The sequence below is a fragment of the Sarcophilus harrisii genome, chromosome 3 (assembly GCF_902635505.1).
Source record: "Sarcophilus harrisii chromosome 3, mSarHar1.11, whole genome shotgun sequence".
Lineage (NCBI taxonomy): Eukaryota > Metazoa > Chordata > Mammalia > Dasyuromorphia > Dasyuridae > Sarcophilus > Sarcophilus harrisii.
The window spans coordinates 503,803,629-503,817,037 of record NC_045428.1 but is presented as its reverse complement, the minus strand read 5'-3'; the positions used below and the strand labels follow the sequence as shown (position 1 = coordinate 503,817,037).

The 13,409-nt window shown below is 40.6% G+C and overlaps 1 protein-coding gene across 1 annotated transcript in view; it reads right to left on the bottom strand.

Annotated features, from left to right (window-relative positions):
- The window catches only part of USP35 (ubiquitin specific peptidase 35), a 79,485-nt gene that overhangs the window by 4,769 nt on the left and 61,307 nt on the right, over window positions 1–13,409 (bottom strand). Inside the window, exons 12-15 of the mRNA XM_003764615.3 lie at window positions 10,455–10,561; window positions 4,892–5,322; window positions 4,647–4,786; window positions 2,667–3,476 (exon numbers count right to left, since the gene is read on the bottom strand). Coding sequence (XP_003764663.1) covers window positions 2,667–3,476; window positions 4,647–4,786; window positions 4,892–5,322; window positions 10,455–10,561 — 1,488 coding nt within the window. The remainder of the gene's footprint in view (window positions 1–2,666; window positions 3,477–4,646; window positions 4,787–4,891; window positions 5,323–10,454; window positions 10,562–13,409) is intronic.

Below are 13,409 nucleotides of genomic sequence, written 5' to 3'. Positions count from 1 at the left end.
TTGACAGATGAGGAAACTGAGACAAACAAGACTTGGAATATTCTTCAAAACAACCTTGCCCAAAATTACACAGCTACTAAGTGTCTGAAGCTGCAATTGAACTCAGGTCTATTCTGACTCCCAGCCTGGCGCTCTCTCCACTTTGCCAACTAGCTGTCCCTCAGAGAAATTTAGTAATATTTCCATAGAAATGGGAAACCGTGCGCCAAGAACTCTGCTCCTTACACTTATGTACAGAGAACTCAGAGAATGTCAGAGCTGCAAGAAGCTTAAAGATCATAGTCTGACCTCCTTTTACAGATGACCCAAAGTCCAGGGATATTAAGTATCTCTCATAGCTGCAGAGGCTATTGAGTTCAATCTGTACTGATCAGACTCTGTTTAAACACCTCGAGTGATGGGGAGCTCACTTTCTTCCAGGACAGCCTGTTCTGTTCTTGGACATCTCGGATATAGAGGTCTTTGTTCTTTTAAATTCGGACCTACCTCTTTTTTAAGAGAGGACCCATGGGTATAGTTCTATACTTTAGAGCCAAGAGAGTATAATTCTCTATTAAGCAGCCAGGCTGGTATAATCTCTCAGTCCTGACTCCCGCCCTTCCTGCCCGCAGGGCTTGGGGACACTAGAGAGCAGGTACTTTTAAGAACATCTCCAGTCACAAGATCCCAGCATCATCATCTTTCATCTTTGTCTTCCAGGCGCCACCTCCTCCATGAAGTCCTTCTTGATACTTTCCCTCTCCCCATATCTTCGCTCTCTCCCTTGGCTCTCCCTCTCCCACCCCTACTTAGACCAGTTTAGAATTAAGATTTTTTTGGACAGAGATCTGTATTGTCCCTTCCTGATTCAAGATGCAATGAGGCAGGTTTTCCCACATGATCTCTTGCCTGGTCCAGAAAGCTATTCCAAAAGAAGTTTCCTGATACAGTGCTGATATATTGGAACCAGGGCTGTCTGGTTGTGGACTCCAAAGAGGCTGGCATGGTGGGATGGAAAGAGTCCTGAATTTAGAAAATCTAGTTCAAAGATAAGATCTGGGTTCAAATCCTACCCCTCCTTAAGGACCCTAAGTCACTCTTCCTTAGTCATCCCTGCAGTAAAATGAGGGAATTGGATTAGAAAAGAGATTTTTTTGTAAATCACCCCCACCCCAAGGTTAGTCTGGTGAAACCTATGGACCCCTTTTCAAGATAATGTTTGTAAAGATAGAAAATAAATACATGGAGTCACAAAATTATCCAAGTATATATTTTTAGAAACAAGCTCTTGAACCCATCATCTGGAAAGTTCCTCCAAAACTTATGACCCCAGATCACACTTATTTAAATATCTAGATTCTAATCAAAATAACTCTTTACTGTATAATTGAAAAAATAATCAATTCTGGTCTTCAAGGTTCTCTACAATCTAGGTCCGATTCACCCTTCAACACCCTGGGTTCCCCTGAAATTAGAGAACTCTCCATCCCCCTTCTCATGCCACTTTCTCCTATCTCCCTCTTGCCCTTTGTTCACACTATCCCCAACCCATCTATCCCCTGGCCTGGAGCAGCTAATTCCTCTTGATCTCATCTGGTGAAGACCCTCCCTTCCTTTAAGATCCAATTCACACAAAAGTTTGTCCTAAGGACAGGGATAGAGCATTAAAGGGATAGGCCCACCTGGCTACAGATGGGCAGACTCACTGACCAATTCTTGGTCTCCCTGCAAAGGGAATGGGAAAGACTGCTGATTTCAGTCACCTCTCTGCATATGTGTCCATTGGAAAAAAGCTGGGTTGAGAAACATGTTCTTTGTGTAAATGAGAATAGGACACAGAAAAGCATTGATCATTGAAGAAGCAGAAAGATGAAATACAAAGATCACTGATTCCCAGAAGACTCCTGGTTTAGGACACGTTTATGACCTTTCTTCATAAGGTCTGAGACTCACTCTATGGTCTAGTCTAGCTTTAATATTCCATGTTCTCTTTTCATTCTATGTGCTAAGGTCCCTTCCAACTCTAGCATTTGATATTCTAACATTGTGTTCTATGGCTCCTTCCAGCTCCAACATTCTAAGTTTTAATGTTCTAAGATCTAACATTCTACAATCCCTTTTAGTATTAACATTCTATGTTCTATGGTCTAGTGTCTGATATTCTAATATTCTGTGTTCTTTAGTCCCTTCTGACTCCAACAGTCTATGTTCTAATATTCTAAAATCTAATATTCTCTCGTCCCTTTTCAGTACTAACGTTTTATATTCCACATTATAACCTTGGGGTCTAAAATCCCTTCTGGTCTGAACATTGTGTGACTCTCTAAATAGCAGCCTCCCTTAAGGGCATTCAGTTTGGGACTGATTAAAAAAAAACAATTCAAATACAATGTTTAGGGGAACACAGCTGTTGCATAAAGCAAGGCACAGCTGTGTCTATGAGGTGGTCCTGGCAAACTTCACTTCAAATACAAGGTGCATGAGGTCAGGATAGAAAGGGAGTAGCCATGTCCAAAACTTCCCTCGAGGGACATAAACATAATAATAGCAACAATAGTTAAAATCACTCCCATAGTGCAGTTGGTTTGCTGAGGGCTCATAACCACCCTGCGAGGGATGCGCTATAAATGATATTCCCATGAGAACACTGGAGACTCAGAGAATTAGAAAGGTCCTGCTCTGCTCACCTGCAGGTAAAGAATGTTGTCTTTAGATATGGCTTCAATCAGGTCTTTGTGGAGGGCTGGTTCAGGGTGGGGTCTGGGGGACTTGGGTTCTGCTTTCCATCCTTCTCTGACTCTCTGCCTGTAGAACAGCACATAAGCTGTGTCCTTGGGAAAGAAGGAGGTGACATTACTGACGGATTCAAAGGAGGAGAAGGAGACCCGGGTGTCGTTGAACAAATACCACTGGCTCTCCAGTCCTGGGGGCTTTTCAGCAGCTGAGAGTCCTGCCGGCCCTGACGGGTTGACTATGGCCGTGGCTCCCTCACGGGCATAACAGTAGTAATGGCCACTTTCTGAAGAGATCCCCGAGTGCACCACCACACTGCAAAGGTCGTAGGCTGCACAGGCCTGGCCCTGCTCCTGCTGAGGGCAGCCGCCCGCCATGGGAAGCCGAAGGAACAGGGGAATGGAGACGTTGTCCAGGATCTTCTTCCGACGCATGGTCCGCAGGTCAAAGGAGAAGCGCAGAAGGGTGAGGATGAGGTAGCGGGGTCCCTCACTCAGCTCAACCACCTTCTCTGCATCCTGCAAGGAGGCACAGTGCTCACAGTGATAACGGTTCTCGGCTGTCAGCGTCTCTGGTGACAGGAAGTAATTGAGAAGATCTGGGACTGACCGAGAACCCTCAGGGCCACACATCTGCTCCCCAAAGGCAACTCCCTGGTTCCCTCCAGCCCTCAGGCCTAAGCAAACTTCTCCTTCTTTCTTTTTTTCCTCTTTTTCTTTCTCCTCTTTCTCCACCTTTTTTTCCTTCTTTTTCTCTATCTTTTCCTTCCCTTCCTTCTCATTTTTTTCCATCTCCTTTTCTTCCTTCTTTTTTTCCATCTCCTTTTTCTCCATCTTCTCTCCCTCCCTTTTTTGTTCCACTTCCTCTTTCTCTATCTCCTCTTCCATTTTATTCACCACCTTTTTCTCCATTTCTTTGCCTTCCTCCTTTTTCTCCTCTTTCTCACCCTCCTTTTTCTCTATCTCCTTTTCCTTTTTCTCCATCTCCTTTTTCTCTACCTTTTCTTCCTCCTTTTTGTCTACTTCTTTCTTTTTCTCTGTCTCCTTTTTCTCCAACATGTCTTCCTCCTTCTTTTGTTCTTCTTCTTTCTTTTCCTCTACATCCTCCTTTTCTGTCTTCTTTTTCTCCACCTTCACTTCTTTTTTTGGCTCTACTTCCTTCTTTTTCTTCATCTTTTTCTCCATCTCTTTTCCTTCCACCTCTTTTTTCTCTCCCTCCTTTTCTTCTTCCCTCTTTTTCTTTACTTCCTTTTCTTCCTTCTTTTTCTTCATCTTTTTCTCCATCTCTTTCCCTCCCTCCTCCTTTGTCTCTACTTCCTTCTTTTCCTCCACCTTTTTTTCCTCCTTTTTTTGCTCTACTTCTTTCTTTTTCCCTACTTCTTTTTTCTCTATCTTCTCTTTCTCCTTTTTTTTCTCCACTTCTTTCTTTTTCTTTACCTCCTCTTCTTCCTTCTTTTTCTCCAATTCCTTCTCATCCTCCTCCCTTTTCTCCACTTTTTCTTTTTCCTTTGTTGGCTCTATTTCCTTCTTTTTTTTTACCTCCTCTTCTTCCTTCTTTTTCTCCAATTCCTTCTCATGCTCCTCCTTTTTCTCCACTTTCACTTTCTCCTTTTTTGGCTCCATTTCTTTCCTTTTTTTAATCTCCTCTTCTTCCTTCTTTTTCTCCAGCTCCTTCTTATCCTCCTCCTTTTTCTCTACTTTATCTTTCTCCTTTTTTGGTTCCATGTCCTTCTTTTTCTTTACCTTCTCTTCTTCCTTCTTTTTCTTCAGTTCCTTCTCTTTTTTCTTCTTTTTCTCTAGTTCCTCATCTTCATTTTTTTCTACCTTCTTTTCTTCTTCCTTTTTCTCTACTTCCTCTTTCTGCTTTTTCTCATCCTTCTCTTTTTCCTTTTGTTTCTCTACTTCCTTTTCTTCTTTTTCCTTCTTTTTCTCCACCTCTTTCTCTTCTTCCTCTTTCTTTTTTTCTTTCTCCTTTTGATGTTTCTTGTCTTCACTCTCCTCTTTTTTCTCCCTCTCCTCCATCTTTTCTTTTTCTTCCTCCTGCTTTTTCTCTATTTCCTCCTCTTTCTCCTTTTTCTGAGCCTTCTCTTTCCCCTCTTCCTTCTCCTCTTTCTCTTTATCATTGTTTTTTTCTTTCTCTTTATTTTCCTTTTCATCTTCTTGTCTGAAGTTGCCTCTATGCCCTCCAGGTTCCTGGAACCCAAGTATCTCAATGCTCACAACTGGGGGCAGAGCATCCCCAGCAATGCAGTGCTTTCTCTGTCTCCGGGCTCCCTCAGTGCCTGGGGCCGGGGTCTTGGCTGGTGAAGGAGGGCCTTGTACCCTGACATCTTCCACTGGCAGCATGACAGAGCCCACGCGACGGCGACGGCGGTCAGGAGGTGGAAAGGCCAGAGAAAGGTCTGTGAATGCTTCCTCTCTGGTGGAGACATTGAGGCAGCGGAGGCAGCGGATGCGTGTCACGATCTTCCCACCAAACATTTTCTCTACAGCTGTTGGACTTGGATTTGGACTTGAGTTTGGGCTTGGCTGTTCCTCTGGTGGGGATGGTGTGTTTGACTGTTTGAGCTTCTGGCAAATTCTCTTCCCTGTTTTCTCCTCTTCATGCAATCTGCAGTGGGATTGGAGGAAAGGAGGGAAGGAGAGAAAGAGAGAGTGCAGAGAAGGAAGATGGACAGCATCAGAACATAGTTTCTGTGCACATACACACCTTTAAACATAATCATATACACATTTATGCACTCACATGTATACACAGGTGCATATTTATACATGCATGTGTACACACATGTATAAATCATCCTTATTTATACATGCATGAAGGCACATGTGTACATGAATACATAATCATAAGACCACACAGTCATAACCACTTTTATGGTTTCAAAGGGCCTTATCACATTATTTCAATGGATCTTCACAAAAAGCTATGAGAGCCATTTTATAAAAGTGGAAACTGAGGGACAGAAAGAAAGGAAGTGATTGACCTGAGAAAAGTTTCAGAGTGGAATTCAAATCCAGGTGTCTGGACTCCCAGTTCTGTGTTCTTCCCACCAACCAAAGCTATCTCTATTACACATGTATACTTAAGCTTTCAGATAATATATATATATATATATATATATATATATATATATATATGTGTGTGTGTGTGTGTGTGTGTGTGTGTGTGTGTGCGCGCGCACACACACACACACACACATACATACACACATACAGATTGGTAGGGCTGGGTGGGTGGACCATAGTGCTCTCCCCTCATCTTCATTTTACAGGTGAAGTAGCCAAGCCCAGAGAGGGCAGGGAGATGGCCGGGGTCACACAAGCCCATGTCCTGAAGCTGGATCTTCAGACTTCCAATCTGGGTCATTTTCTGCTCTTCCACCTTGTACTAGCACAAGCACAAACATTCCCATATCCACAGATAACTCCCTTATACATGTATTCGTAGAGGGCAGATAGAAATACTACATATACAAATGCACTCATTTACATCCTGAATTATTAATCACATACAGCCATTGAGACATACAAACACACACATATTCCTCTTTACATAATCACACTATTGAACACCTACATACATAATGAAGTCACACATATATTGAAGTTGACTGAGAATTAATTTTTTTTTTGGGGGGGGGGCAAGGCAATCAGGGTTAAGTGACCTGCCCAGGGGTAAATGTTAAGTGTCTGAGGCTACATTTGAACTCAGATACTTCTAACTCCAGGACCCATAGTGGCCCAAATATTAAATATTCAATTCTATCTATGGTCCCTAAGCAAAGCCAATCTTTAGAATTCTACTTTCTCAGTTCTTCTCTTACATCTCCTTCTCCCCAATTCTGTTTCTTAGAGTTGCTCCAGGCCTTCCCTCCCTTTCCTAATCTCTCTTCCACAGCCTTTCCATTTCTCTGAGGCCATATGTTTACTCTTTCACTCCCAACATGAAGAGCCCTAAAAACTTTCTGGACCTGGAAGAAAATTCCACAGGGAGTCAGGATGCCATGTCTCTTATTTCCCTACCCTAGTATGGCACAATTAGAGAATAATCTCAGAATCCAAGAGATCTCAGAGCCATCTAGTCCAATCCCTTGACCTGAACAAGAATCTCTTCTCCAGGATCTCCAAGGAGTCTCCAACAGTTCACTGAAGATCTCCAGTGAGAGAGGCATTAGGCAGCATCTTTCACTTTGGACAGGGCCAATTGTTAATAAATTTTTACTTATACTGAACCAAAAGATGCTTTTCTGTAACTTGACACATCTAGAACCAAAAAAAAAAAAAAAACAAACAAAAAAAAAACACCTAAAGGTACATTTCATTCAACCTTTTTACAGAACCTCATAGAATCGAGCAAAGGGTTAACAGCAGTTAAGATTTGAATCTTGGTCTTCCTATTCCTACTTTCTGCTTCAAATCCAGGTCTAGGTTTGAGGATCTGGTACGTCTATTCATTATTATTGTGGGGTCTTTGGTTGATGTTGTTTTTATTCTACCCTGCAATCTACCTAGAATGCTTGGAATTTATCTGCTTAGATATGGAGTTTGCTTCCCTATATTTTCTAACTGGCATTCAAATCCAGTGCTTCTGGTTCCACCCTCTGGGCCCAAGGAGAACAAGGCTAATACCTTTTAGAAAATGATCAGAGACTACAAGACAGTTATCTTGTCTCCCCTGAATCTTCTCTTCTTCAGACTAAATGCCAGCAGTTCTTCACTGATTCATGCATGGTCTGATCTCCAGTCTCATATTATCCTGGGAGTTCACAAATTTATTACATATCCTTCCTAAAATGTGGCTCCAGAAAGACACGTGCATTTACTGTACACATAAGCATGTAGGTGATGGATAAAATCCTCAGGAGTCAGACTGACATCCATCTCAGTACACTAGTAGTTATCTTCTGCATAGGGTAAAGTAAAGAGATTAGATCTCAGAGAATTTCTTTAACTCCACAGGAGATGAACCTAAATTTAGGGTCTAAGACTTGGAAAATATTTCTTTAGTCCTCCTCAGGCTCTATGACCTCTGAGAAGAAAAAGACTATGGTTTGAAAAGGATTCTGGAACATAGATTTGTATAGCTGGAAGTCATTGTATGACATAGAAGTTATTTAGCCAAATGGTTCTCAAACTTTTGTTCTTAGTATCTTTATCTCTTAAAAGTTATTGAGAATCTATCCAAAAAGTTTTTTGTTTATGTGGATTATATTTATAAATATTTACCATATTAGAAATAAAAACTAGTTTTGAATTTGTAAACCCTTCAACAAGGATCCTTTGTACAAGGTTCATGTCCCAGGCCTTCACAAAATGATCAACATTTATTGGCCAAGTGCCTACATTGGGTAATGCCTTGGGCTGGGTGCTGGAGGAGATACTGAAATAAATAAGAAAGCCTTCTCTTGCCTATCCACTGGAGGTTCTGAGAAATCTGGCTCTGAAAAAGAGTTCCCTTTTTCAGAAGGCTATTTCAGGAAGTTGAAATTTTTGAAATTCAGGATGTTTCACCTGATGTCTAATCCAAGACTTTCCAGCTGCAATGGGGAATCATTGGCCTCCTTCTGTGCTGACTAGTCACAAAACAATACTCATCAAGATTCCCCTTCCGAAGGACTTTATGACCAAAGCAGAACTAGAGATCATTACTGATCACAAAATAGAAAATTTCGATTATACCAAACTGAAAAGTTTTTGTACAAACAAAACTAATGCAGACAAGATTAGAAGGGAAGCAATAAACTGGGAAAATATTTTTACAGTCAAAGGTTCTGATAAAGGCCTCATTTCCAAAATATATAGAGAATTAACTCTAATTTATCAAATCAAATCAAGCCATTCTCCAATTGAAAAATGGTCAAAGGATATGAACAGACAATTCTCAGATGAAGAAATTGAAACTATTTCTAGTCATATGAAAAGATGCTCCAAGTCATTATTAATCAGAGAAATGCAAATTAAGACAACTCTAAGATACCACTACACACCTGTCAGATTGGCTAAGATGACAGGAAAAAATAATGATGATTGTTGGAGGGGATGTGGGAAAACTGGGACATTGATGCATTGTTGGTGGAGTTGTGAACGAATCCAACCATTTTGGAGAGTAGTTTGGAATTATGCTCAAAAAGTTATCAAACTGTGCATACCCTTTGATCCAGCAGTGTTACTACTGGGTTTATATCCCAAAGAGATTATAAAGAAGGGAAAGGGACCTGTATGTGCACAAATGTTTGTGGCAGCCCTTTTTGTAGTGGCTAGAAACTGGAAACTGAATGGATGTCCATCAGTTGGAGAATGGCTGAATAAATTGTGGTATATGAATATTATGGAATATTACTGTTCTGTAAGAAATGACCAACAGGATGATTTCAGAAAGGACTGGAATGACATACATGAACTGATGCTGAGTGAAATGAGCAGGATCAGGAGATCATTATATATTTCAACAACAATACTATATGATGACCAGTTCTGATGGACCTGGCCATCCTCAGCAACGAGATCAACCAAATCATTTCCAATGGAGCAGTAATGAACTGAACCAACTATGCCCAGAGAAAGAACTCTGGGAGATGACTAAAAACCATTACATTGAATTCCCAATCCCTATATTTATGCCCACCTGCATTTTTGATTTCCTTCACAAGCTAATTGTACAATATTTCAGAGTCTGATTCTTTTTATACAGCAAAATAACGTTTTGGTCATGTATACTTATTGTGTATCTAATTTATATTTTAATGTATTTAACATCTACTGGTCATCCTGCCATCTAGGGGAGGGGGGGGGGGTAAGAGGTGAAAAATTGGAACAAGAGGTTTGGCAATTGTTAACGCTGTAAAGCTACCCATGCATTTAACCTGTAAATAAAAGGCTATTAAATTAAAAAAAAAAAAAAGATTCCCCTTCCATTCCCAATTTTGCATCAAATCCACAATTTTTTCCTACAATAAATTAAACCTAGCTCCTTTCATTTTTAACATAAACTTATACTCCAACTCAGGAAGTTGGATTTTTCCTAGAGATCCCTAGAATGATGAAAGTAGAGATGGACCCAATACCCACGACTCATGATTTTTCCTCATAATGCTGAGAGGCTCAAAATTCTCTCTCTCTCTCTCTCTCTCTCTCTCTCTCTCTCTCTCTCTCTCTCTCTCTCTCTCTCTCTCTCTCTCTGTCTTTCTGTCTCTCTCTGTGTCTCTCTGTCCCTCTCTCTCTCTGTCTCTCTCTCTGTGTCTCTCTCTCTCTGTCTCCTCTTTCTCTCTGTGTGTCTCTGTCTTTCTGCTTTTCTCTTCCTCTCTCTGTCTCTTTCTGCCTTTCTCTGTTTCTTCCTTTCTCTCTTTCTCTCTCTCTCTCTTCTCTCTCTCTTCTCTCTCTGTCTTTGTCTCTATCTCTCTGTCTCTCCTTCCCTCTCTTCCTCCCCCTCTTTGTGTCTCTATCTCTCTGTTTCTTTTTATTTGTCTTTCTCTTTTCTCTCTTTTTACTCTCTTCCTTTCTCTATCTCTCTGTTTCTCTTTATTTCTGCCTTTCTCTTTTCTCTCTTTTTACTCTCTTCCTTTCTCTCTCTGTCTCTATCTCTGTCTTTCTTTTTCTCTCTCTAATGCTCTGTTTCTCTCTGTGTGTCTTTGTCTGTCTTTCTCTCTTCCTATTTTCTCCCTTTCTCTCTGTCTCTCTGTCTCTCACTGTCCCTCTCTGTCTCGGTCTCTGTCTGTATCTCTTTCCATGATCTTCCCTTACCTATCCAACAGATACTTCAGGTACTCTGAGCAGTCCTGCTGGGCACCGGGGCTGAACCAGGGCGTCCAGGAGGCAGATAGGAAGCTCTCTGGGGAGACAGCAGGCCGCTAGCAGTAGAGGAAATAAAAGAAGGAAGATCTATGAAAAAGGACACATCACGCCAACTCCCCATGCTCCAGGAGCCAATCCATGCATTTCCCAGGCCCTCTGCATACTCCTCTTCCTCTTAATCATCTCATCCTTCTCTAAACCCTTGGGAGGATATATAGACTAGGGGATTAAAAGTCAAAAGACCTAAGCCTAAGTCCCAGCTTTGCCATTTGCGCCTGGATAAAGCAGTGTGGTGGGGCAAAAGGAGTTTAGTTTTGGATTTGGAGGCCTTGAGTATGAAGTATAAAGCTTCTGCTGCAATTCATATGGCGACTCTGAATACGTGACTTGACCTCTCTGGGCTTCCTTTTTTCCTACTTTTTTTTTTTTTAATAAGATGAAGGCATTGGCTGAGATATTAAAGAAAGAGAAAAAATATTACTACACAAAACACAAAATATTTGGAGCAGTTATTTTTGTAATAACCAAAAACTCAAATTAAGGAAGTACCTATCAAGTGGGGACTGACTAAACTATGGCATATGAATGTAACAGAGCATTATTATCATGACAAATGAAAAAACAGAGCATTTCAGAGAAAACTGGGAAGAACTTCTGTGAACTGATGCAGAGTGAAGTGAGTAGAATTAGAAGAACAATTTATATAATGATAACATAATAAAGAAAAACAACTTTCAAAAACTGAAGAGCTCTGATTAATGCAATGATAAACCACAATTCCAGAGAGAATGATGATGAAGAATGATGGTCACCTTCTGCTAAGCAGGGGATAGACTTAAAATACAGAAGGAAATGTACATGGCCAATAGGAAAATGTGTTTTGGTTACATACACATAATTGTCATGATAATTTCTTTTAAACTGTGTAATGTTGGGGAGATGAGGAAAAGAAAATATTTGTTAATTGGAAAAAATAATAAAATTCAATTTTAAAAGAATAAAAGGACAAAAAAATTAAAAAATATATACATGCACGGCAAGAGTGGTAATGATGCATGCTTGAAATAATTTCTGCTGCTGGGAAGGCTGAGATCACTTGAGCTTGGAGTTCTGAGCTAACTGGATGTACGTACACACTTAAACTCAGCACCAACAAGGTGCATCTCTGGGAAAAAGTGAGGGAAAGGGCAACATGTTGCCTAAGGAAGACCTAACCAGCCCAAGCTGAAACTGAACAGGTCAAAGCTTCCATGTAGATCAGCTGTCAGTAGTCACTGCACTTTCAACCTGGGCAAGATGGGAAGACCCTATACAATCAGTCAGTAAACATTTATTAAGTACCTACTATATGCCAAACACTGTGCTAAGTGGTGAGGATACAAAAAGAGGCAAAAGACAGTCTCTGATCTCACAGAGCTTAGCTAAAAGTAAAGTGGAAGAAACTGAAAATGAAAAATAAATAAATGAGGGAGTTGGATGAAATGATCTCTCAGGCCTCTTCTCCATCTCTATCCTACAATAACCTTAAGCTGATTACCTCCCTTCTCTGGGCTTTAGATTTCTCATCTGTAAAAAGGAAAAATCCAACTTTGATGTTAGGAAAAACTTCCTAACAATAGGATCTCCCCAGTATTTTCACTTTTTTGTTGTGTGTTATTTGTTTTGTGCGTGCGTGTGTTTTCTTCTCTTTTGTTCTGATTTTTCTTATAAGCATGACAAATGTGGAAATATATTTAGAAGAATTGTACATGTTTAACCTAAATTGGGTTTATTTGCTGTCTAGTGTAGCGGGAGGGGAGGAGGGAAGAAGAAAAATTTGGAACACAAGGTTTTGTAAGGGTAAATCTTGAAAACTATCTTTGCATGTATTTGGAAAAATAAAAAGGCTTTATTTAAAAAAAAAAAAATTAGAGCTCCAAAGTAGACTGGGATACCCTAGGAATTTCATTGGAGGTTTTCAAGCAGTTGTTGTGATGGGAATGGATTCTCAGTAAATTCTGGAAGGAATGGAATGATTTCTGGATGGTCTATGAGTTCCTTTTAAGTGCGAATATTCGGTGATTCTGTCAATAGGGCAGAACAGGGAGCCACAAGTAGGTGCAAGGGTTTTGATTCTCACTAGATGGAAGAGCTTGATGAGGACTATCTAAAAATAGAAAGAAGCGATTGCCTGAAGAGACTGTAACTTCCTTATCACCAGGTCTTAGGGCAGAGGCTGGATGATTATTTATTGGGAATGTTGTAGAGGGGATTCCTAGCTCTTCAGATTCAGAGGGTGGGAAGGAAACAAACAAACAAAAAAGTCCAAATCTCACATTTCCCTCACAACCTTACTGTACACATAGCAATGAATCATTTTAATTACTTAATTAATTGAATTAATTTATTTGGGCAATTAACATCATATCCAGCCTCCTCCCCCTAGAATATCCATGCTATCTTCAATCTTCTCACCGAGGAATATCCCTCTGCCATGCCAGCTCTCTTCTCTTGATGAGTTCCACCTAAGACCTCCATTTTGTGGAGGAATGGGGTCACGCAATTTCCATCCTTCTTCCTGTCTCTGCTTTTCACTATCTGGACTTCTATACCATGCTCCTGAGATCTAGATACCACTTCTCCTCCCATCCCTTGATTTTCAGTTCCCTTTGGTGTGTTGTGTATTCTTCCATTAGAATGTAAGCTCCTTGAGGGCAGGGACCATTTTTCTTTTGCTTGTATTTTTATCTTGGTGCTTAATATAAAGATACTCTAATTCACATCTTTTACACAAAGTTTTCCCACAACAGTTCATCTCATTGCATTCTCTCTCTCCTTCTAAATTATATTGTATGTCTGTCTACTTGCCTAAGTCACTTAGCACATCCTGTAGTCTCATTGCTACCTGCCTTTGCCCCTACATCC